The 25,266-nt window shown below is 41.3% G+C and overlaps 1 protein-coding gene across 2 annotated transcripts in view; it reads right to left on the bottom strand.

Annotated features, from left to right (window-relative positions):
• Window positions 1–2,127: 2,127 nt before the first annotated feature.
• PTCHD1 (patched domain containing 1) overlaps window positions 2,128–25,266 on the bottom strand; it is a 54,995-nt gene continuing 31,856 nt past the window's right edge. For both annotated transcript variants that reach the window (XM_070606713.1, XM_008536756.2), the window contains 2 exons: window positions 18,232–18,892; window positions 2,128–6,761 (listed from right to left, as the gene is read on the bottom strand). In XM_070606713.1, the coding sequence (XP_070462814.1) occupies window positions 5,107–6,761; window positions 18,232–18,892 (2,316 nt within the window). In that variant the 3' untranslated portion in view covers window positions 2,128–5,106. The remainder of the gene's footprint in view (window positions 6,762–18,231; window positions 18,893–25,266) is intronic.

Raw genomic sequence — 25,266 nt, 5'->3', positions numbered from 1 at the left:
GTCCCACCCTCCCACCAATTTATTCATGGCCCCTAGGTTAAGACCCCATAATTTAGATACATAGAATTTGGCAGTAAAGTGGCAGAATGGGGACAGGACTGAGGCTAGGAACTAGGAGACTTCCATCACAGTCCTGTATCTGCTTCTAACTAGCTGTGTGCATGTAATTTCACTTCTCCATGTTTCAGTTTTCTTATGTGAAAAATGAGGGAGTAAGCTTAATTCTATCCAAAGATTCATCTGGTGTCAACATTCTGGAAGGAGAAGAGGCTGGCACATTCCACAGGAACAGCATTCCTTCCCCCAAGGTTCCTTGGTGGGTTGCCTCCTTGGTACACATTGCTTTCCTTATACTTTGAAAAGAAGCCTTCTTTACCCACCAGGTGGGCTCCTCCAAACCCTTGCGGTGCTAATTTTAATCTAACTTAAAAATCTGCACAGAGGCCATAGCTCTCTGGTCACCTCACTTCCTCTTCCTTGCATGGCGCCCTCCTAGATATCAAAGAGGACTTCAAACAGATCACCTGGGAAGAAGGGGGCAGGTGAGAGGTGGGCTGGGGAGGACATCCTGACACTGCCTATTCAGGTGAATGGATTTTAGCTCATTCACTTTCCTCTTTGCTTTCTCTTGGACTGGCATGAAACAGAAATAAACAGTTGTAACCACCACAGGGAGGAACACTGCAATGTGCTGGCTGAAGCCATTCTCAGTTCTTTGCCAGAGAATCCAGTAGTACTAATTTAATATTTTCCTTCGTGTTGCAGCTTTACCATGCTTTTAAAAAATAGAAACTTTGTCTTCAAATACCTGGTACTTTTTATGTAGCACAAACTTAAAAGCAAATTACCCAAAAGGAATGTTCAAATGTCTTCAGACAAGCCAGGCACAGTAATTAAATATAAGTGCCCTCCCCACTCCCTGCCCCCATCCCCAAGTGCCTGTATCCCATTCTTTCAAGGGTTACAACCCAACTCCAACATCCTGGGCTTGTGCCCCCTTTACAATTGCCCCACTAAGTGGTGATACAGCCAAATTTTGAATGTCCTAAAATGACCAGGACAACTCATTGCATTTTTATATAGCCCTAATCCTGGGTCCAAATCTGCAAAAATCTACTTCTATGTGGCTTACATCCTGAGCCCTAGTGCTACTGTGTGGGATCGACACATTACAAATAATGCCTTGAGTTCCTTCTCTACACTACACCTTGCCATGAATGCTTTCCGAACATCACCTCACTTAATCCTTATGGTAAATCTGCAACGTCACTCAAATGTAGGCTCTCTGAGGGCATTTATTTTTTATCTGATTTGTTCACTGCTGTCCCCAGTCTCTAGAACAGTATCGGGGTGATATTAGGCACTCAGTAAGTATTTGCTGAATTTAAAGATAGTTGCTGTTATTATCCCCATTTTACAGATGAGAAAACAGAGATTCACAGAGGTCAAACACTACTACAAGCTGCAGGACTACTTTAATAGGATCTGAAGGAATAAAGCCATTATGAGGAGGATACCATTTGTGTTCAAGAGGCTTTGCCTCACGCCACACCCCCAAGGCGGCTGCCCAGCCCATCTGTTCTTGAGAGAGACACAGCCAAGCTCCACTGCTGGGGCTGGAGAAAAGTGGTACCATGGCCCCAGAATGCTGCTTAGAACAACTGGGTAGTGGTTAGTTAAAATAAAAGGGTTAACAAGGGCCTTGTTTAGAGCAGTATATTGCATAAATAACTATATCCATGGAAGATGGCATCTGATTATCTCACTTCTGACTAAAAATTGAGAGGGTAAAAATGGTAGGAAAGGCGGGAGCAAAACAAGCAAACACGAACAAACACACACCACAAACCAAAGCAAAGCAAAACAAAACCCAGAAACCCAAAACCCAACCAAAGCAAAACTATGAACTGGAACAATGGAGAGGGAGTTTCATGAGGGTTTGTCTTCTTTTTTCTGTGGAACAAATGTACTCCTTTTAGCCTGAGGAGCCTTCATGCTACTTGTTGGACCATTAGTTAAGGACTAAACAATAATGCCCTATTTCAAGTACCATTTCTTTCTTGCAAACCCTGTTTGTTGTGAATTTATGTATTCTGCTCAATGAGAGAATATCACCCTTACCCTGACTTTTCTTTTCTTTTTCTTATGAATGGCCAAGAAAGCCTAAGTAACACAAGATTTTTAGTTGATTAGGAGAAATATTTTTGATGAATGGAATATTTTCTTTGGTAAACAAACAACAAACACCAACTCAAAACCAACCAAATAAGTTTCTTTGGTAAAGTGAACATTAATGTCTTGGTTGGAATAATTGAATAATAAAACTTTTGCAAGTGTTTGCTCGGATCATTCCTTCCCTCTTTATAGCAATTGAAAAAGTAAAACTTCATGAAGTAAAGACTTAAATTTTATGGCGATGTAACTCTGAGTTACTTCTAAAGTGTCTGCTCCATGGTGGGGCTAAACCAATGCTGTCAGAGCAATAATCAACAATCAGTATTAACAAATAAATAATAATGATCTAACAATAAATAATAAGCAGTCAATCTTGGCATGCAGAGTCCCCCAGTGAAAAAATTCATTCCACAGTCAGAATTCCGTAAGCTTTGATTTCAAGTGCTGAAAAGAAGTTGACAAGGTTGAAAATGCCCTTCATTTAAAAATACAATATCTCAAGGTATACAGAGACTCAATCAAGTTGGAAAACTACTATCTGTCATAAAACAAAGTTCCACAGTAAGTCATTCTGGTTGACCAAATTGAATGATTAAATTCTCAACAAAATCCACTTAATTGGTGTGTGTGTTGTATCAGTTTTGTGGAGTCACTTTAACCCAAGGTGCTCCACGTGGCCGACACGAAATCAATGGCTGATTTAGAACACACTGTTCAGAAAATGATTTAGCAACATATGATTTAAGAATAAAACCAATCCCCTCTTCAGCTGTATTTTATAAATAATAGCCTAGTTGCAGGCCCCTTGGAGAGAGAATTGATCGCAAATCTATTATGCGAACTTGCCCTTTTGCGAGGACTGTACTTGTCCTCAGATTAAAGCTCATTGTCTTCTAGTTGAGTGCATAACACGGTATGATCGCTTAGTGTGTCTGCAGGAGAGATTCAACAAGTGTGTAATGCACTAGCTACGATCCCCTGCACATGTATTTAGAACTGTGTGAACAACAGTACATGAAAGAGAAAGCACAGGTTTGCACTTGGTGTGGTTACATCTGAATCATTTGGGCATTTTTGCTGTTTAGAAAGACAAGGGCAAACCTAAATCCCAAACATTATCCAGACATTAAAAAAAAAAAGTCTGCCTTGTGGCCAATAAAATCCTACATTCCTTCCTTGGAAATGTACTTTGAAGGGAGTAATAGCCCTCTTATGAGAAAATCTAAAATTGGCCCGCCCTGTCTTAGGCATGCTAAAATGATGGAAACCCTCTAGTGGTGTGACCCTGGGTGAGCCTCTTTATTCTCCTAGGTCTCAGTTTCTTCCTCTGCGGAGGATGGGGAAGTTGCACAGTACATCCGCTAAGGTCCAGCAAGGTAAGGTGCTTTTGGGAGCTTACCACTATATATGTCTAAATAAGCTACATCTCTAAAAGGGAAACATATTGTAGACATTTGCCTCAAATGTGACCAGGTTTTAGCTTCATTTTTATAGACTTAAAGAAATGCAGGGGTCTGGGGTAACATACACAGCCTCTTCAGATCAAACCATTTCTGTTTAGATCTTGTAGATACTGCAGGTCAACAATAGGAACATCTAGGCTCGTTAATGTACAGAAGGGCCGTGCAGTGAAGTAGAGGGGCACCAACAAAGGGGTGGGGGGTGGACCAGGAAGATGAAAGTGCAGCCAGTTTAGCAGGAAAGTGACTGTCATCATTGGTAGATCTGCATTGGTGTTTACATCTTCCAGTCATTTCCATCTGTTTCCCTTGCAGCCCTTTATCTCCCTGCCTGCACTTTTATGAAGCTTCTCAGTTTCAGGACTTACACTCGCTAAAGAACTTTCTTTTCTCCCCTGTGTCTCTGAGCAGGCATGTCTCATAGCGAAGGCAGACTGGCACTACAAGTTGGAAGCTATGGCAAATAACCATTTCAGTGTTCATTTCTCCTTCCTTAGCTATGTGTGGGCAGATGTTTCTGGGCATCCATGCAAAAAACGCATGTAGGGCCAAACCATAAACAGCTGTACCAGCTGGCCATCTTTTTGTTAAAATGGAAACACTGTCTCTGGGTTCAAGTAGACACCTGCTTTTCCTCCATCATGCCAGGTATTTGGGTTTGGCTCTGTGGTTTTTAGTACTCAGAGCCTCCTGCCAAAAAAGCTGTAACTAATAAAGCAGATCCATTTGATGACAAGCAACAAGATATTCCAAAATAGAATCGCCCCAACTCTGCAATGTTGGAGCTGTCATTGGTTTAAAGGTCTATTAACCAAACCACACAAATGTCATAAGTATATTGATGGGGGGATATGATAAATTCATTCTAGACAACAAGACTGCCTCACCTGGGTAAATTTAGGGGTGACTCAATTTCAGTCTGTGGGTGATGGCCACTCCACCATGTGTCTGCTTCAGAGGTTCTGGTTTGCTTTTGCTGGCCAGAACTTTCACAAGCATCTCCTTGGGGTGTTGGGGAGCTAGATGAGACGGCTAAGACCTCAAACCACATTCCCTGCCTGGAGCTACTGCTCTGCAGAAGTTCTGGAAGCCTTATTGTTTGAACAATGCTTAAAGCTATTTCTGCCTTGGCAGCTGACCTTTCAATCAGTAGGTTTTTGTCACAATACCAGCAACATCTGCAGTGTGAATAAAATAGGATTCTGCTTGCTAATAAGCTTTCTTCTTTTTGATCTTAGTTTAAGAGACTATAAGTCTCCTAGGGTGTGTGTGTGTGTGTGTAAATTCTCTCTGATAACAACCTTTTGTTTTAACGATTGAAAATATGCAATGCCCATATCCCCCCTTGTCTTTACTTTTTTGGCAATGCCTGTTTCTTATCCTTAAGAAAGAACACCTTCAATTTGTTTCATTAACATAATCTCTTTGCTCTTGATAAGACCTAGGGTGAAAATATAACAAGCAGAAACTATCACACTGTTGTAATTTGGTCAACCACTCGGGTACTATCAATATCCACCATTTCTACACACTCAATTTCCTCCCGGTTTTCAGGATTTTTCTTCTCTTTCCGTTTTTTCTTAGAGGGTGGCAGGAAAGTCAGTATCACAGGTAAAATGGCAAAGCAGTGAAAGAAGGTGACAAATGCTATTAAAAACAAGCACCTGAACAGTGTACAGGTCAGATTTGAAGGCACAGCTGCGAGAGGAATCAGACCAACAATATAGCAGAGGTAACTCTGTAAAATAGCTACCCCGTGCACTTCCAGGGCATTTTTTACCCATTTAGTTCTTGTGAAATCCTTGCCCAGAACAAATGTGGATAACAGTGGAGCACAATTGTCAATTGTGTAGTTAATTCCATAAATTAAGCATAGCACAGAAATGCAGTCCAGTTCTACTTTCCATAATGTCATGAAACCTATAACTCCAAACTCCACGGACACAACCGTTAGAGTAAGCCAGACATTAATCAGAGAATCTGCCACCAGGAATGCCGAGAAGAAGAGCAGGAACAAAGCACTGATGCAGGAGTTGTGCAGGGGGGCTCCCAGAGAGGCGGCATATCGATCCATGTACACAAAGGATGGGTTGAAAACAATGAACTTCACCTTGGAGGTGACAGAAAGTCTCCTCAGGGTCTCCAGGAGATCATAGAGTTCTTCTCTGTTTGTTTCCATGGTCTTGGCCACCAAAAACATTCGGGAGGCCACTACATCGACCTCATCATTGTACTTTTTAGAGAAGATGATGTCCTCTTGAAAATGTGAAAATTGGGGGGCTTTCAGGAAGGAATTCCTCAACATGTCTGTGAAATTTTTCTTAGGCAAGCCAGTGGACACATTGAGTTTCCGAAGGTAATTTAAATAGCTCTCAAACCAGGATATCCGCACAAACCCCTTGGTGTATTCTAGCACATCCTCTTGGACACTAGTGTTCCAGTATTCTATGGACTCATATATGTAAAACCCAATCACCGGACTGTAGTTGCTAAAGTACTTTTGCTGGGCAGTAGTGTACTCAATGGTTTGCGTTGCAGTTGCTACAATGTTACTAAGGTCTGACCCTTCACTGACCTGCAGATAGCCCATTAAGGCAAAGGAAATATAAATAAGGTAAAAGAGAACTACAAAAGGCTTGACATAGGTGTTGGTTATCCAGTCACAGTAATAGCGTTTGAGGAAACATACCAATAGGTGACTCTCGTAAGTGTTCGCTTCCTCGCCCTCAGTTGTGTCCTCGCTGAATCTGGCTGTCAGGAGAAACCTGTACCATGCCGGCTTCTCCTGCAATGCCTCAGGCTTTGGGACTTTTCTACAGAAGATACTATGCTGGTAATTGTTTTCTATGTAGCCAGTGAATACCAGGCTGGAACCATAAAACGAGAGTACATAGAGGTAGTTGAAGAAGATTGCAATACAGGAATTGCAGCAGAAAATCCTGGCTGCCTCAATGTTCGTGAAAGGGCTGGCCCCTATGCCAAAGGTGACCAGGTACATGGCAGTGGTGAGAGAAAAGGAGAGCATGGAGTCTGCATAGACTGCTGCAGTTCTCTCTTTAACATGTTGGTCTTCTCTAGTTTTCCTCCAGGAGGATAACATTTCAAAAGTCCCATATAGTCCATGACCTGAGGGGGCAGAAAAAGACCAGATCAAAAGTTTAAAAGACTAGTCTCTTTAAAGAGAGAAACCAACTTGGTCATGGGGAACTACTGGGTTGAAGGAAATATAACCAGCCCTGGTGGTGACAGATGACAGGCCAGTGAGTTCTCCTGAGGGGAGAGAGACCTATGTTTCTGTGAACCATAAACGTTAGTGGACAGTGAAACGGCAGAGAGAAGAGCTAAGATCTTCATGCTTCCCTCTGGCTTAAGAAAGCTGGGTGGACTTTTGCCTATAGAAAGCTGGGTAGACTTGTGCCTCTGTCTCTTGGGGATTTTATACATCGATAGTTTAGGGTCGTAGTATTGTTTGCAGCCTATTTGTTTCCCTTGGTTGTTGGAACAGTCCAGAGAAGATGCCTGACAAGTCATCATTTTGCTTGTCATCCCCACAAGTCTGGCTAGAGGTCAGCACAGAGGAAGGCAGTGGGCAGAGGGTTCTGAGTTACTAACATCTCATCACCTCATTTAAGTTTGGCCAAGTGGAGGGCTTTAGGGAGAAAGAAGCACTGTATTTAATTTGAGCCTTGACAGGAACCTAAATCACAGCGTCCTTTTTTTTTTCTTCCCCAAGTATCAGTGCAGGAAGCAATAAATCTGAGAAACAGAGGGAAGCAAAATAAGTAGGAACAAGTTTGAGTGAACAGGAAAGATGAAAGAAGGAACAAGATTCATATGAACTCTCCCTGCAATTGACAAAAATTAAAATTCAGGTTGAAGGTTTATGGCTTGCATTTTCTCTTCAGGGATCTGTCTGACCAATTTTGGTTGCTCACAGATGACGTATCAAGCAGGCGGTGACTCTTCTGGCTTCTCTGTACTGTTTGGCAATGGCCTCTGAGGGAGAGAGCCAGATCAGTAACCTCTTTCTTTAACTACTTAGTGCCTGCCTCCTTGGTTAGTATTCCAGTAACACTGGAATAGCAGAGGTACAATAAGTACCCATGTTTTGACTCTATTCTACTGCCTGAGACCAGATCTAGCTTGACTTCTCTCACCTCTCCTGGTTGGAGCCAGACACTTCCTCAATGGGCCTCTCTAGGTTTCCAGGCCACTGCAACATTGAAAAGCCCACCAGAATGACCCATTGTGGCTTTCGATAACCCCTGTCTTGGCATGGGCATCAGCAGATCTAATTTTCTGCTTCTATGCCTTGGCATATTCAATCCCATTATTGAAGATAATAAAATCTTTACCCTGTGGTACAATAGTCTTGTTTTTAAAAAGGAATTTAAAATCTCCAGCCAAGCGTAATGCTGAGTGAAGTGAGTCACTGTTATCTTGTGTATACAATAACTGAGAGCACGTCTTCCCTCGTGCCCAGGCTGGTATTTATATCCTTACTGTGAAGTCTTGGCCTCAAACCCAAATGCCCATTTCATAGTTATGATATAGGCCTGTTTCCTCAGAGGGATTTGGCATCTATCTTAATTTACTAGGCACCGTTTTATAGCCACTTGTAGAGGTCAGGTCAAGACTGTCAATTTGATAACTAGCACTGTGGCCCCTATTAAACTGGAGGCACCTAAACTCCCCAGACATGAAGTAAAAAGTGCACTCGTTGATTGGCATACTGTTGTTAATCATGTTTTAGATAGTTAACATTTTAATGTCTAGTCTCAGAAAGGAAAACTATTTATGAAGTGTGTTTCCACTGTGTTCTCAGGAAGGACCACCCAACCTTTGATTAAAAGCAACCAATTCCTTGACAATGAGGGTAAAAAGAGAATTAATACCTCCGAGGTATCAAACAATATCGACCATTTTATGCGGAGCCATGTCGACTAAGTTCTGGTGGGCGAAACACACTTTAGAGTTTCACTGAAAATGGCAAATGGAAGTTTTCACAGTATTTACTTGTCAGAAACAAACAAAAAAAGTTTTAAAACAAGGCTTTAGTACTGAGTCATTAAATATGGTAAGACAATAAGGGTGCATATAGCAGGATTAGAATTAGTCATATAGTAGAATTTAAATCTGTTTTGCAGTCCTTTTTTTTTTAAATGGGTGTGATATTTTGTAATGACATTATCTGACCTTGACTCTTGCTGGAAAATACAATAGGAATCCATTTCTTACCTTGCTGTTGAATAATCTGAGAAGCTAACTGAGAAAAGTAATTTGAATTAACAGAGTTATTAGGTGAAGAGTGAGGCTTGAGGGTCCAGAAAGAAAATAATCAAACTCAAGGAAGGGTAGAAGTGGGCTGTTAACTTGTATTTTGGGTTCTGTTGCTGCATTTTAAATGCCTTGTCCTTCTATAGTTTGATCATTTTTATTGAGCCCTGACTTTTGCATGTGTTTTTGATTCTGGGGGAGCTCCAGAAAGAATTCTAATTTTATTCTTAGGGGATTTTGGAAATGATGCCTTTCCTTCATTCCTCTTGGTACACAAGTGTGCATGCAGACACTCAGGCCTGAAGCAGAGGCCCTCAGAAAGAATATGTTCTACCTGATCACTTGGCATTTGTTGCTAGTCATCATTGGCCTTGCCTCCCAAGGCCCCCACAACCATTCCTGATAGGCCAGATTCTTATTTCTCAAGCCACACCTCTCTAACAGATGCCTATATCTTAAACCCGAAACTGGAGATGTGCTGTGGCTTTGAAGAGCTCTTTGGATTTCAAGGACAACTACCCACGCCATTACTGGGCCTCTTTCCTGAAGCCCAGTCAATCAAAAGAGGGATGAATGCCAACATAGCTGTGGGTGCCTCCCAGGGATTAACAGCCTGGAGTGCCTAGCTGGCACTAGATCTGATTCACAGCTGGGTATTTATGTTGAAGAGGTTGGTCTGTTACCCTAAAAGAAAGCTGAACTGTGGGGCCCCTGTTTCCTGGCCTGGACTCAAGGGGAGACCTATTCCAAGAGCCTTAGGACATGAGGAATGCCCTTCCCCTGGGATGCCTGCTCTGCCCATAATTACAGCCTGGTTCCCTTTGGTTTTGGCTTTCAAGTGTATCCTTTTAAAGGCACCGCCCTCTGGGACAGTGGTCTCTTGAAGTAGCTTCCCTTAGGTCTGGGGAATGGGACAGAGAATAGAGATGGGGAGGCAGTAAAAAGGAAAAGATAGGTAGGTGGATTTCACAGAGGGAAACTGCTTCACACTTTTTCCTCCAGCCCTGGCCTTATCTTTTATAGCCACTTCAGAAACTGGGCCAATGGAAATCAAGGAAAGACAGGGAAAAAGGACTTAGGTAGGTTCTGTTCCTCTCCACTTTCCTCTTTCAGCAGGTGCCTCCCTTCTTTAACATCACCATCATCCATTGTTCTCTTAACTTTGGGGCTGGGGTCCAGCAAGCAGGACTCTGAGACCAAATCTTAGAGATGTAGGCAAACACATAGCGCATGTGGATTGAAGATACTTTTCAGAGGTATGGCTGTTGTTTCCCCCATGTTTAAAAGGTGCTTTGAAAGCAAGAGTATTGCTGTTTGCTTTGCACTCTAGTTTTTAAATTTTCTCTAGGATGTCAGAGCTCTATAAGCTTCTCTATTAAATCTGACCAAGGGGTCTATGTCATTGGCACAAAGCATCACTTCAGCAAGGGACCATTTTCCAGCTCCAATGTTCCGAGCCTGTTCTTGAGGACTCCCTGGTAACAGCACTCATGTGGGGAGCTACCTAAACATGAAGTTCCATACAGATTTAGCCCTTGGTGACCAGAGGCCCTGTGGTGGTAATGGGAGCTGGGGCTCATCATTGGAGGGGCAGGTCCACAGCCCAAGACCTGGAAATAAAAGACTGCATCATAGTGAGCATGTCAGGAACTGACCAATATCCCAGGCCGTTCCCCCTCTTACAGTCACAGTATTTAAGGCTGAAGAATTGCCAAAGGGAACTGTTAAACACCACATACTGATGCTATCAAATTCTGAGGATAAAGAAGCTTTTAAAGTATTCACTTGTCTTTTAAAAGCACATTCAAGATGTTTGTTTCTATTTTGGTTCATTGCATGTCTGTATAGTTACATGCCTATCAGTATGTGTCAAGACACACACAGAGGTCCAAGTTCTAATTATTCATGAGTGAATGCTTTGAGGCAACGCGGGCTTTTAGCCAGGCCCTGGGATAGGGACGGTAGAGCTCTTCACCAATGTTCAGACACAATTTGTACCAGGAGTGCAATTTAAATTTTATTAACAGTAGACTTTGGGATTGTCATCTAGTAAAATCAAATACTAAAGGATTTAGGCTAATAATTTTTCATCTTTTCCAAAGAATTTTATATCTTTATGTGCAGTTAACTTTCAGGCTTTGGAGCCAATGAAGAGAAAAAGCAGTACAAATGATAAATAACACTAATAGTGGGAAAATCTCAACTGGCTAATCCTCCAGTCACTTAGGGTGAGTCTCAGGAACTCTTACAGATTAAATCTCACTCTCACACAGACCCTTTTCTGGGGCCTGACCAAAGCCTCCAGGGTTGTTTATAATCCACTAACGCAGGAATCCACTAACGAATAGTTGAGAGTTAACCTAACTTTACCCAGTAGATATACTTCTGGAAAGTTGTTCACAAAGTGAATCATATTTTAAATGTATTTAATGGTTTTGCTCCCAGAGGCAGACTAGGTGATTTGTTTAATTTTTTTGTCAATGAATAATCACAAGCAAATTGATCTACTTTGTACAGTTTGATTTTGTAAGGCAAATTTTTCTTTAGGCCCAGATTCTTCCACCTTCCCCAGCACACACAGCCACAGCACAAAGGCTGATGCCTTTGGACGCTCCTCACATTTTAATCCTTTTCATACTAGCAGGATTTCCTCATCCTGAGTTCCTAAAAGTAAGGAAGAGCTGAGAAGACGGGGAGGTGAAATGGGATGGCTTGTTGATGGATGATCGTTCAGTTTCAATGCAAAAACATTTAACATCAGGAGACAATGAAGCCATTTATAGCATGCCTGGGCAGTGCCAAATTTCATATATGGAAATATAATCACTACATTCTTCTAGAAAATCCATAGAGCATAATGAATGCATAAGCAAAATCTGCTTAAAACATATTTTATTCTTAGACGAGCTTCACTAAGTAGCTCATGTTTATAAAATGCTTTCCTTACAATGACATTCACATAAATTCATGATTTTTGTTTTTTTTGAGAAGAAATTTAAAGTGTATATATGTCTGGGTTGAGTAACATCTATTTTCAGGGAGAAGTTCATTAATTGGGTTACATTTACACTTTGGCAGTTATAAACATTTACTTTCTATGCTGAATTGTTTGGTTTATCACAGCCTGTTTTGTCTCACAGTTAAGAGTGAGAGGAAAGGTGTACTCTGCTTAAGTTAGATGGATGCTCACATCAGGGGAATACACACATCTTATTCTTTCTACCAGAGACCTGTCACATTCTGGTAATTCTAATCACAGCATTGGATTTCAATCTGAGAAATGATTTTTCCTTCACTAGAGAGCTGCAAATAAGAGTCCAAGAAATGAATTTGCTAATAGCTCTTCCTTGCTTAAAGATAAGGTCTTGAGATAATGAGTGTGTGTGCACTATATAAAATCAGTGTGTGCAAATGTGGCCCATAATATATGCTATGGACATTGTGTAAGATCTTTTCATATAGAAGACATATGTAATATATAAATATATGTATATATGACATATCCTATTCAACATATTTTTATATATTTACATATAAAATGTGTGTATACTATATAATATATAAATAAATACATAGTATTTATCAAACATTCAAACAATATACACTACATATGTTATAAACACATAAAACACATATATATGCACATGAACTTACTATATATCATATTAGATATGATAGATAATATAGCTAATGTGATATATATTATGCACCCAGATCACACACACACACACACACACACACACACACATAATGAATAGTAGGCTGATGTGAAATTAACTTTACTGGTGAGAAAGAGAAATGCTTGTGCTGCTACATCAGTCAATGCAGAGAAGGGGCTAGAATCCCTCTCTTAGGTTCCTACATTTTGGTTCTTGGCTGAAGTAGCCTAGGTGAAATGCAGGATTTCCTTGATAATGACTATGAATCTGCTTGCATTGTGAGCTCCTGTAGAACCATCTGGTCCAGACTGCCTGGCCCCAGCAGTGACTTTCTGAGGTGCTAGTCCAAATGCAACACCAAACTAGGTGTTTCTCCTCATGGTTTATTTTTACCAGCTCAGTGTCCTGATGTTGCCTCCTGCTGCCTGACCTTCATGAAATCTGCCATTCCCCCATTCCCTAGACTAGGTGGCTTGACCACCCAGAGGATACCCAGGAGACTTGCTTCAAAGAGGAAGCACCCTTGCATCCCTCTGCCTAACTGAGCTCTGCCTTCCTGGACCTGAGCCCCTAGTCCTATTTTTGTCTTCCTTTATGGTTAAGAATAGAATAATAAAACATGTCATGTTCCGTCTCCCCAAACCTACTTCTCCCCACCAACCCCTTACTGTAATATGATTGGTGGAGCATAAAAATAAAAGTATAAGAACTATCCATAAAACTAGATTATACAATCTCCTTGTAAATTAGTCCCACAATGACCATAGGCCATTACAAAAATGATATTCAGGAAAAAAACCTTTGAAAATATTATATGGAATTAGTCTCTTACTTTAAATCAGATATAAACAAAAATGGGAACAAGACCCCCATAAACCAGTTTTTTCCCTAGAAACTACTAAATCTATTAGTGATTTATATCTAAGTAGAGTATTTCCACGGCACTCTAATATACTTCTACTCCATCATGTAGATTGTCATATTGTTGCAAATAATGGACTTCTACAATAATGTATTAGCTTGAACCATGAGAAATTACTGCTTTTATAGTTCAAAAATGGTGTGATATTGGTACCAATTTTGTAGGTCAAAAATGGTTGAATACTGGCAATTTCATATGGTTTGAACTTCATTATTGTCTGGCTGATTTTTCCTGCCATGTTTCTCATGAATTTAGAAATATACCAGAATACTCATCAGGAAAGCAAAAACTTTCATATTTGCTTAAGTTTAGAGCAAAAATAAATGAGTTCCAACTTCTCAGAACTAAATTTCTTGTACAAGGACTTTTACCCCTTTATAAGCCTAAACTCCATATACTGCATCATATTCCAGGCGGCATCAAATGAGAACAAATTCTTGGAGAACTGAACCGGATCTTTTAATTTCTATTAAATATAGATAATCTTAGAATATATATCTGAAAGAAGCCAAACATCCTTGCTATTATTCTCCTCCTAGCACTTAATCACATCCTTTCTTCCTTTCCTACTCTTGAATTTGAATGGCCTGGCTGGATAATTCAGAAGGAAGAGGGCACCCTGGATTGACATTTGACTTTCTCAAAATCCCAAACATTTCAAATGGCTTGAAGAATATTTTTTCATCTCATCCGATCTCTGAGGCTCTTGTATCTTGATAAATGCAAAGCAACCCTTATAAATTAGATTACCACAGAAAAACTAATATCCAACCTATCTTTCACCACACTTCAATTCTCCCTTTTTAGCTGGTCAGAATGTACATGAAGCAACAAATCTTCCAGATGAAGAAGGAAGAAAACTTTCCTTCTGTTCCCTTCTATATTCTCCAGCATTCCATTCCTTTCCTGATTTGTGTCTGATCAGCAAAGCTGTGGAAATATTAAGCCTGTAAAGAGAGCTTGCACGTACAAAACCTATGCCAATTTTTAAAATCATACCCAAATGTAGGAGAATGGTATAAATCCTCATTCTTGTAAAGGAAATTCCATAATGGATTAAAATGATGAGTGAGTATCATATATTTACAAGCGGCAGTTCAAGTACCTCAATATGTGATATCAATATAGTTTGAAAGGAAAGCGTATTACTTTATGCATAAGGGGTATGGATGAAATAAACTCTTTTCCAAATTATAGTAACTAAAAAATGTCAATGAGCATTTATAATACTGTAGACCTTTAAGGATTTCAGCTCTAAATAAACTGATCTGACTCATATGGACAGGGGTTTTGGCAGAAGTGGGTTTGTCTAATATGCATGACACTGATTAAAAACATTCTAAATCATGATGTATCTATGCTTACATCATTGCCAAAATGATTCATCTGTGTAGGATATATTCTTATTGCCAGAGATGTCACGTATCATCTTGGCTAGAAATACACAGTCACATCCCATTATGGTGAACTCTCAGAGTTTATCCAAATTCTTTCCTATTCTGGAATTTTGTCAGGTTAATACTGCTTGACACACGTGGTCTTAAAATTTTCCATTCTAAATCTACTGCCATTTTGGCATTTGGCTGGATCTGGCCTTATGTGACCGGCATCACACTGAGAATGTTTAGTTTGTTGAATTTTAAATCTATAATGTTTACCACATTATAGACCTATTGTCGGCCAAGGAAATGTCTGCATTAGAGACTTTTTCTAAGATACTTTTCCTTCTAAATGAGGTCATATATTTTAAAATTTTTATTTGATATTGTACTTATATAACATAGAAAATCAAGAAGTTTTGCTTAAATCTGCTTAGTTTAAGCATAGCCATTTTATATTATAGACAGGCAAATTTAAAAACTGGACAGTATATTGCCTCATAGTACAAAACCCTTAGCACTGCATTTCTTCTTGGTCATTTGAAATATTTATTGGCATTTTAGGATTGGTCATCAAAAAACCAGAATTAAACATTGGCCCTGAATGCAGCCTTTAGGAACGTGCTCTTGCTTATATTTCGTTTTATAATCGAACTCTGAGAATGAAGAGTTTATCTGAGAAATACAGAAGGGCAACCATCCTAAATCCAGGCACTGTTGGCTTTATGAGCTTATTAAGCACCCATTACATGGTGCAAAGTATTTATTGCAAATGGGCCTTAGCTACTAAAATGCGTAGCTTCCTTTCATGTTGCGACTAAGTAATTTGAGATCTCTTTGGGCTGAAAATGTACAGAAAGGTTGCATACTGACTGTCAGCAGGGAAAACTGCCATCAAGTCAATGCATGTAACATTCCTCGCAAATTGCAAGCAAGGGAGTACTGGGCACCTGCAGCGCTTGGTCTCTTTCACCACAAATGCCAAGTTTTTCTGAATTGAACTCTGACGTCAAGATCAGTGGTACCTGGTCCCTGTGGAGTTGTGGCACTACTATTTCTGGATTTGTTTTTTAAAGACACTCCCCTGCTAACAGCATCTTTCCATCTCTAACGTCCTTCTCTGCACCAATACTATCTGGTATATTCCTTTCTGTATTGACTTTTACTTACAATATTTAAAACTTCTTTAAAAAGTACAAAAATCAGCTCTAAGAAATTTTAAATCTTGCAATTTATTTTACTTATTAAAATTAAAGAAGTTTTGAATATTTAATTTCATTTTACTTAGTGAATTGAGTTTTCAGTGAAATTAATTTTAAGAAGTTTTGAATATTACTATTTTATTTTACTTAACAATATATTTTAAGAAGCTCTAAATATAATAATTTTATTTTACTTAATACAATTAGTTTTTAGGGAGTTTTAAATGTTTTATCATACTTTGAGCTCACTGGTAACTACCCAGAGTGTCATAAAACCAGGAACGATAGTCCTTTTTCTAGCTCTGACATCTTTTTTCCTCACCTTAAGAACCTTACGATCTCCCTTCAGTCCCCCACCCTTTTCTTATTCCTGTTTATCTTCCTCACACAAAAACAATCACAACAAAAAAAACCCACTGTATTTTTAAAATGAAAAGCTGAAAAAAAACCCCAAGCATGTGACTAATCATGAGCAAAACATCTTAATTTAAATCTTGACTCAAGCCTCTGTGGAAGCGTCTAATACCCAGTCCTTACTCACTCTTCAAGGAACCGCCCTGTATTCCACAACCGACCCACATCGTCTTGGGGTTATTTTAAAGAGGCAAGGCATGCTGCCTTATTAACAGAGTGAATTCAGGAGGAAGTGCAGCAGCCTCCTTCTCTGTTGTGTTCGGCAGTGATGAGTAAACTGATCTGGTAAATTTGCAGCTTGCTCACTCTCCGCACAGTGCCCCACTTTTTCACAAAAGCTACTAGTATATGTTTATTGCCTTGGTCTAAATTCCCACAGGCCGCAGAGCATCAGGGCGGCATGGAGTTCTGTGGCCTTGCAGCCCTGCCAGGCCTGCTTATCATTTAACCACAATGCAGCTGAGACTTCCCGAGTACATTCTTTTCTTTTCTACTCCCCCTAAACAGGGAATAAGGCATACTAATGAACTCAACCATAGTTATTTCTCAGTCAACGAAAAATGCCACTTCATTTGTCATGTCAGTATCTGATTCCAAATGACATTTTAATTTTGCTAAAGGAATTGATGAGAAGCTGCCACAGAAAAGGGGGAAGCTAACTGTTTGAATCCTTGGCCAGCAAGAACCCTGCCATCAGGCTTGCTGGGCATGCCATCTTCAATAGCAGATGGACAGAGCAACTGAGGTTATATTGTGACTGCTATGGCTTTGTTTTGACCATTATTTCTATCAGGAAATTCCTGCAGCCCCCAAGAGAGAATATACTGGGATTCTCACACCACCATTTTTAAACATTCTCCTGAGTTCATAGCAAGGACAGGAAAAAAGTTACCTTCTTATTTATGTCACACTTTTTGCTTTCAAAGTTCTTGTACTAAATTTATCATGTCCTTTTGTGTGATGTTCACATCCACTCTATCCATAGGGTGAGGAAACTGAGGATAGCAGATATTATCAGTGCCCTACTCATGTGCCCTGCCATTCACCATTCTTGAGCTCACTGAAGGCTTCTTACTACAAATACTGGTAACCTGAGGGATTTCTCCAGCTACAGGAATGTGCTCGGTCTTCCCTGGGAAGTGCTTGGGAGTTAATGACTCTGAGGAGAGCCCTCAATGAAGCATACACAGGGTTTCTGGGTACACAGCCAAGCTTCCAGCTTCCTGGCCCTTCAAGGAGGACCTCTTTGAGGAGTGTTCTACAAGGTCTCTCAAAGATCCCTCGTGGGATTGAGCCTCAGGTGCCCACAGCAGTACCCTGCTCATTAACATCCCTGGAATTGTCTTCCTTCCCTGTCTCATGTCCTCACTCCCATACTGGGGCTTCCTGGGCTCACCTCCCACGTAAACTACTTGTATCTAAATCCTTGTCTCAAAGTCTGCTTCTGGGAAAGCCCAACCTAAGACACTGGGCCACAGAGAAGATTAATATCTGCTGAATACCACACAGCTACTTAATGGAGAACCAGAGCTGGAACCCAGGACGTTGGACTTCTGGCATATTGACCAGATAAAGTTGCTTCTTGCTGACCACCAGCACTTTATAGAATTGGTCCCAGGACTTCTGGGCAAGAGGAAGACACTATAAACAAAACAAAGTTGTTAGATGACTACTCCTTGCTTTTTAGGAACCCGGTCACTACCGCCAGCAGGAGAAAACAGAAAAATGAAGGGTAGTAATTACCTAGCATGACGAAAGGGACTCCCAGGAAGGTGGAATTGTATTTTCCACCAGTAAGATTGATGATCCCGGCCGCAGTGAGAGTGGCCAGGCTTATGGTCACCAACCCGAGCAGGCCTAGCCAGGGTTTGCTGCGGACGCAGTCCTGCATAGAGCAGCAGAGGATAGCCATGGTGACCACCAGGATCAGGCTGGTGACCAGGTAACGTTCCGATACGCGGCTGGTCTTCTGGAAATCTTCCCTCAGCGAGGAGGACGTGTAAGGGTACATTTTGACTTTGCTGTTGGATTTCTGGAACAGTCGGACGGTGTCACAGAAGCTGGACTCCCACCTCTCGGCCACCATGTCATTGAGACTGTTGATTGACTGTAGGTAGTAGGTGAGCTGGACAGCCTCTGCAGACTTCACCCGGTCCTTGCTGTGCACAGTGACGCCTCCAAGCTGGTGCCCGTTGTACACTGCTCTCCCATCCTTTAAGTGAGTGATAGGGTACGTGATAGCAAAATTGGTCCGGTTGGTGGCCCGAGCATTCTTTAGCTCCTCCAGAACATGCACTATGTCATCCACGATGCAAGTCTTATCGTTATTCAGGATACATATGTGGGCGAACGTGTAATTAAAACCAGGCCTTGGAACCTGGATCCTGGTCACAGCGGCATGCAACTATGGGGAAAAAAAGGAAAGTCAGTGTTTATTACCAAAAATAAGACATTAATAAGTGACATTAGCTCTGTGGATTCAAATATCTCTATTTTTTTTGGGGGGGGGTCACTGATGCCATCTCTAAGCTAAAGCGTTCAAATGCAATGTTATAACCTTACATCAGAAATGGGTAGTAAGGATGCAAAACACACATTTAACTAGTGGTCCTCACAGTGTGGTCCCTGGAGCAGCAGCATCAGCACAATGTGGGAACTTGTCAGAAATGAAAATTCTCAGGCCCCACCTCAGACCTGGTAAATCCGAATCTCTGGGGTGGAGTCCAGGAATCTGAGTTTTCACAAGCCCGCCAGGGGATTCTAATACAGCTTAAGTTTGAGAAGCTCTGGGTTAAAGTATCAACATTATTTCCACATGTTGGGTTATTTGTAACTCACTTGGTCTATAAATGTCTGAAAATCTTATATACATCGACCATTCACTCTCCCTCCTGAAAGTGTAATGTAAAAAGTGAACTAAGGGGGCCGGCCCTGTTGCTGAGTGGTTAAGTTCAAGCGCTCTGCCTCGGCGGCCCAGGGTTTCACAGGTTCGGATCCTGGGCGCAGGCATGGCACCGCTCATCAGGCCATGCTGAGGCGGCATCCCACATAGCACAACCAGAGGCACTCACAACTAGAATATACAACTACGTACTGGGGGGCTTTGGGAGAAGAAGAAGGAAAAAGAAAAAGATTGGCAACAGTCGTTAGCTCAGGTGCCAATCTTTAAAAAAAAAAAAAAAAAGTGAACTAAGGTGCAATTCCAAGTGCAGAGGCCCTCCGCAGCCCTGTCCCTTGCTGCCGATTTGTAGGGCAGCTAAATGATTTCCATCCAATTCAATCATTCCGTGCTGTAAAAGACAAGAGGTTCACCTTGAGGGCCCTTGTATTCTCTGACTTTCCTCGTCTGCTTATATGGGATGTGAGCTGTAACTGCAAGAGCCTGGCTGGGAATCATGCTAAAGTAGCACAGTGCGATTTATTCCACACACCTCGCCTAAGTCAAAGTTGCCATGCCCAGGTTCTGTATGCCTGCAATCAAAGTGCACATGGGAACACAAGCACTCATTTAACAGCCCCGACTACATGCCAGGCACAGTTCTAGGCCCTTTATACAGATTCATCCATTTAATCCTTACAAGAAACTATGAAGTAAGTACAAGCACTAGCCTCATTTTACAGACAAGGAAACTGACACACAGAGAAGCCAAGTCACTTGCCCAAGGTCACACACATACGAGGAGAGAGAGCTGGACTATACCAGGCAGTCTGGCTCCAGAACCCGTGCCTCTAGCCCCTCACCATAGGTTGGCAATGCCAGCAACTGAATGAAGGTTCTTGCTAGCAACTAATTCCTGAACTTGTGCTTTTACCGCCCCACCCCTAAAAAATCACAAGTGCTCAAGTTCAGATATATAGGAGTGTGTGTAATCTATAGTCTAAGGTGAGAAAAATAAGGCCTTCTCTCTGTGAAATATTGCTAGTCTGCAAAATGAGACCAATGGTAGACATGTAGTTGAGTGTTAAGTGAATGAGTGCGTCTAGGACCGTGCCTAGCACTGAGTGGGCTTTCCCAAGAGCAGAGATAGCCATCATTGCATATCTGATGAATGAAGAAGAACACTTCATGCCTAAAGGGAATAAAGCTTAACATCCAGAGTTGCCATAGTGTGGCTGTGCCATTATAACTCATAAACATCTGAGCGTCTCCATGACCCTGATATATTTTCTCTTAAATCTGCTCTAGATGGATTATTTGCTAAGACATTTTGCTGTGCATGTGCCAGGGTGAGTGGGATATTTATTATGCTTTTTGAAAATGTCTGAGGTGCACCAGCTGTCAGGGTCCTTTAGTTAGCTCAGAGCATGAGCTGTTAATCCTAATTCTCAGTACTCCCTCCCCTAAATCTCCTTATGGGCACCAACTCCAGGTTCAGGAAACACTTCATTGTATTACGTCCCGTTTAAATATTTTGAGTTCTTTCCTTCATACGCGCACGTGTGCACATACACACACACACACACACACACACACACACACACACACTTGATTTCCCAGAGATACCTAGGAGACAATTTTCACAAAACTCTAACCATATGCTAAATTTTTGTTTTGATGCTTTGAGATTAATGATGAGCAAAATGCCTTCAGTGGTTTTAAACTGTGAGAATGTGTATTCATCCATTCTTTTCTAAGCATAGCCCAATGAATTTTGATTAAAAGAACTCTTAACTACAAAAAAAAAATCAAAAATATAAAAGGTTATTTTGGAGGAGAGAAGAACCAAGAGGAATTTAAAGACAAGACAGAGTTTTGATAAGAGTTAAAAGATACTTTGGGGAAAGATTCAGAATAGGCTAGAAAAGGAGTGGTATTGAAAGCATGCATATGTGTAATATTTAGTGCATTGTTTGTTCCCATGAACAGTCTAATAAATCTCCCTTAGAGTGATTACTAAATATGTCAAGAGAAAAAGATTGCCAAATAAGATGGTGTTAAGCCACAGGGCTGAACCCAATTATAGCAAGGGGATATTTTCCATCCATTCTCTAAGGCGACCCATGCCCTGCTGGGTGCGGAGTTGTAAACTACTTAATGATCTGCCAACTCTGCAGATCTACTGCAATGACCCCTGGGACCACAGACTAAAGAAAAGGACACTATGTTAACTCCTGTATCACCACATCATAGGAAGGAGGCTTGGAAAATGAGAATGTTACTGAAGTTTGAGAGGGAAGGTTTCTTAACTCTCAGTACCAGAGCTGCTGTGAGATGCAGCTGCTTTGAATTTCTGATGGAGAGGTGGGTAGATAGAACATGTGTCACTCTTGCCTCTGAGTGGCAGGGAACTGCTGAGTGACAAAGCAGCCAGAGAGGAGGTGGCTGAGGCCACCCACCTGGCAGGGAGAGTCTGTGGGATTCTACTGTGGGATAAGAGGTGAGACTACAATAAGAGACATGGGAAAGGAGAATCTGTGACTTCTGAAACTACTCAGTTCTGATCTTTGGTTCTTACAACTACACATCAAGTACACACACAATCTACTCTTGGCTGTCCACATAGCCATGGGCAGACACACTGCACATGTTACCTGGACATCTACCTGTATCAGGTTTTAGAAGGCACTAGTGTGCTTTCCTAAAGGAGCCCCAACCAGCACAGTAGAGACATGAGTAGGTCTCCTTAGATATATTCACAGCGAAAAAAGGAACCCAGAGTTCGAAGCTATGCTTTTTTGGGCTTTATACTTACTTTTAATTTCTGCAGTGAAAAAGAAAAGGTAAAAATGTTGACAACTTAATTTACAGTGATTTCATCTTTGCCTTTTTATTTTTAAAGGTATGCTTTTTGGTGAGGAAGATTGGCCCTGAGGTAACATGTGTTGCTAATCTTCCTCTTTTTTTTTCTCCCCAAAGCCCCAGTACACAGCTGTATATCCTAGTTGTGAGTCATGCTAGTTCTTCTATGTGGGCTGCTGCCACAGCGTGGCTTGATGAGGGGTGTGTAGGTCCGCACCCAGGATCTGAACTGGCGAACCCTGGGCTGCCAAGAGGAGGATGTGAACTTAACCAATGGGCCATGGGGCCAGCCCCCTCACCTTTGCCTTTAAATTAATCCTTGCTCTTGGGGGCAGAATAGGGAAAGACAGACAGGAAGACATCAAAACATGGTCGTGAAATGGTGACCATGACACCTCAGTCCACAAAATGGACAGCCTCAATTCACACAAGCTTGTTACTGAGCTAAGCAAGTGACCCTCTTCTCAGAAAAGGAGGGGAAAATGACAAAGTAACAGTTCGGACCCTTCATATAGTCTGAATCTGTCTTGTGAATCAACATATAATCCATGTTTCTATAAAAATGTATAGCTTTTGGATTATTCCCTCAACACACATTCAGTGAGTACTCATTAAATCTACTGTGTTGTCAATAATAGGATAATTTCCCCGAATTTAGGGTGCTCACACTCACACATGGAAAATCACACACATAAGAGATACAACATCGAAAAGAAAGGAAAGAGCCTAACAGTAGACACCACCAAGAGCTCTGTACCAGTAAAGCCTAATCCAGTGGCAATCCCGATCACAACATTTTTTATTATTGTATTTGCTGCCAAAGAGGCCAGAACTGAATGTTAAATTGAGATTCATTCTAAGGCTCTGAACATATTGTTTAAATTGTTAGCTTCTTTGCTCTCCTCACCCCTCAGGTTAAGGATGATGATAGTAACAAGTCTGCTAAGGAATTTCTATGCAGTTTTAAAACTTTATTCAATATAAGACTCTATGGAAATGATTAAATCATTATTCCCCTTTTATAGCTGGAGCAATTGAGGCCTAGAGAATGTCAGTAACTTACCTAAGATGACTCAGTAAGTAAAGGGCAGATGCAGGATTCTAAATCAGGCCTCACTCCAGAGTGGGACACTTAGCCCTAGACCAGCATGACTTTAGAACTTGAGTGAGGATGAAGAAGTGTCAGCCCACCTGGTTCAAACGACCGGCCATGGATATGACCGAGCTGTAGGGCGGCCACACTTGGGGATCTGGGTCCGTCAAGAGAGATAAGAAATAATCCAAACAGGCAAACCTCATCTTTAGACGGCAACATTACATGCCAATATTAACAGGTAATGAAGGGGATGGGTTTTGAGCTTACTGACTTTTCTTGTTCTCCATCCAGCCTCTGTAGTTGCCAAATAAAACTGTTCAAAGACAGGCTTACCAAGAAAAAAGGCCGTGGAGCACAATAGAATCCAGTGATACGAAGTTTTGGCTTCAAGTCTGGCTGCTTAGGTAGGAGTGTCAGAGACCCTAGGAATGTCACTCTACTTCTTGAGGGCTCAGATTTTTCAGTAAAAAAGGAGGTTTGTTTAGCTAATCTTTACAGACAGATCTTTTTGGTTCTAACACGACGTAATTCTAAGATGAGTGACATCCATAAACTATACAATCAGATCCTGGGTGAGAGAAAGTTAACTTAATAAATATCAATTTGAGATTTATTATGTCTGCTTGAAGTATGCTTTTCCAACACATTGAAGTTCTTTTTAGGTCAATGACATCTGATAGTAGATGAAATCCAGAAAGAAAACCAGAGAGTAGGGAAAATAGGTTTACAGAAAAAAAAAGGTTCCCTTCTCCGAGTGATTTCCCGTTCTCGGGAGGCACTGGCTCTTATAATCCCCTTCTGCCAGAGCCTGGGACAAAGCCAGTGTGTGCTGCCGGTCACGACAGGCCAGAGTCTAATTTCCTCTCTGCCTCTCCTTGGCACACTCAGATCTTCCTCAGAAGACAGCAGGGGCACCTTGTAGAGGAGAGTACAGAAGGGATCTGTGGGGAAGGAGGTGTCTGCTCCTGAGCAGTGATTAACATAGGAAAAATACCTGTGGGTTCAGAAGATCTTTTACAATACCTTTCAGTTCCTTTTGTATTTGTTTCTTGTTGAAAAGGGGGGGAAGTAAGGCAGGAAGCCCACTCAGCCAGGCAGGGCAGTTAACACCTCAAGCTGTCCCCCAGCAATCTCAACTGTGAGGGGAGACTCAGAGGAAGTGGGGGCTCCCCAGATCCCCAGGGGGAGTCAGTGTGATGATATCACCTTTATGGGCTGTCTTCCCTTCCTTGTCTCACCTTCCCGCCTCCTCCTTCCACCACTCCCAAATAAGCTGCATACATTAAAACAATTTAAAAAGGGAGGTTGTGGGTTTGCCTTTCTGACCTACATCATTTGCCCCCAAATATTACCTTCAAGATGACACTAAATCAAAATTGCTTAAAAAATGCTTTCAAGGAATATCTGCTTTTCACCCCCAAATAAAATGTTTTCTTCACTGAATCCCTCCAAATTCCAGGTCTTGATCTGGGTCTATATTCTGCCACTGTAAATGGGTAGGAACTGACTGGCAAGGTATCCTCACCCAGGACACAAGCAAACACCTTGAAGTGGATGGATCTGGTCTCCGCAGTTCATCAATTACGCTAGCTCCCTCGGTGTTATGTTCTGTCTTTGCATGATCTCACTCTCACCCACTCTCTTTCCTCTTCTTTTAATAGAAATGCATTACATCAGAACACCAGAAGTCGCAAGTTGGGGATTGTTACCGTGATTCATTTGTAGTGCAGCCAAAAGCAAGTTAGTCATCCCTTAATAAGTGAACAGAAATATCATTCTGCCTTTGAAACATTACATGTTTGGAGGACACCAAATTTAAGCTGTGGAGATAGTCAAACAAGTGACTATCTATCCACACGCTTCATCTGTACATGTGTGCCTGGTGTCATGCTGACCTGCTCCAGTGACAAAAGACAAATGATTACCTGTGTCAGTACTGTAG

Source organism: Equus przewalskii, chromosome X (assembly GCF_037783145.1).
Source record: "Equus przewalskii isolate Varuska chromosome X, EquPr2, whole genome shotgun sequence".
Classification (NCBI taxonomy): domain Eukaryota; kingdom Metazoa; phylum Chordata; class Mammalia; order Perissodactyla; family Equidae; genus Equus; species Equus przewalskii.
Note: the sequence above shows the minus strand (reverse complement) of the source record. Positions and strands in the feature narration are given on the sequence as shown.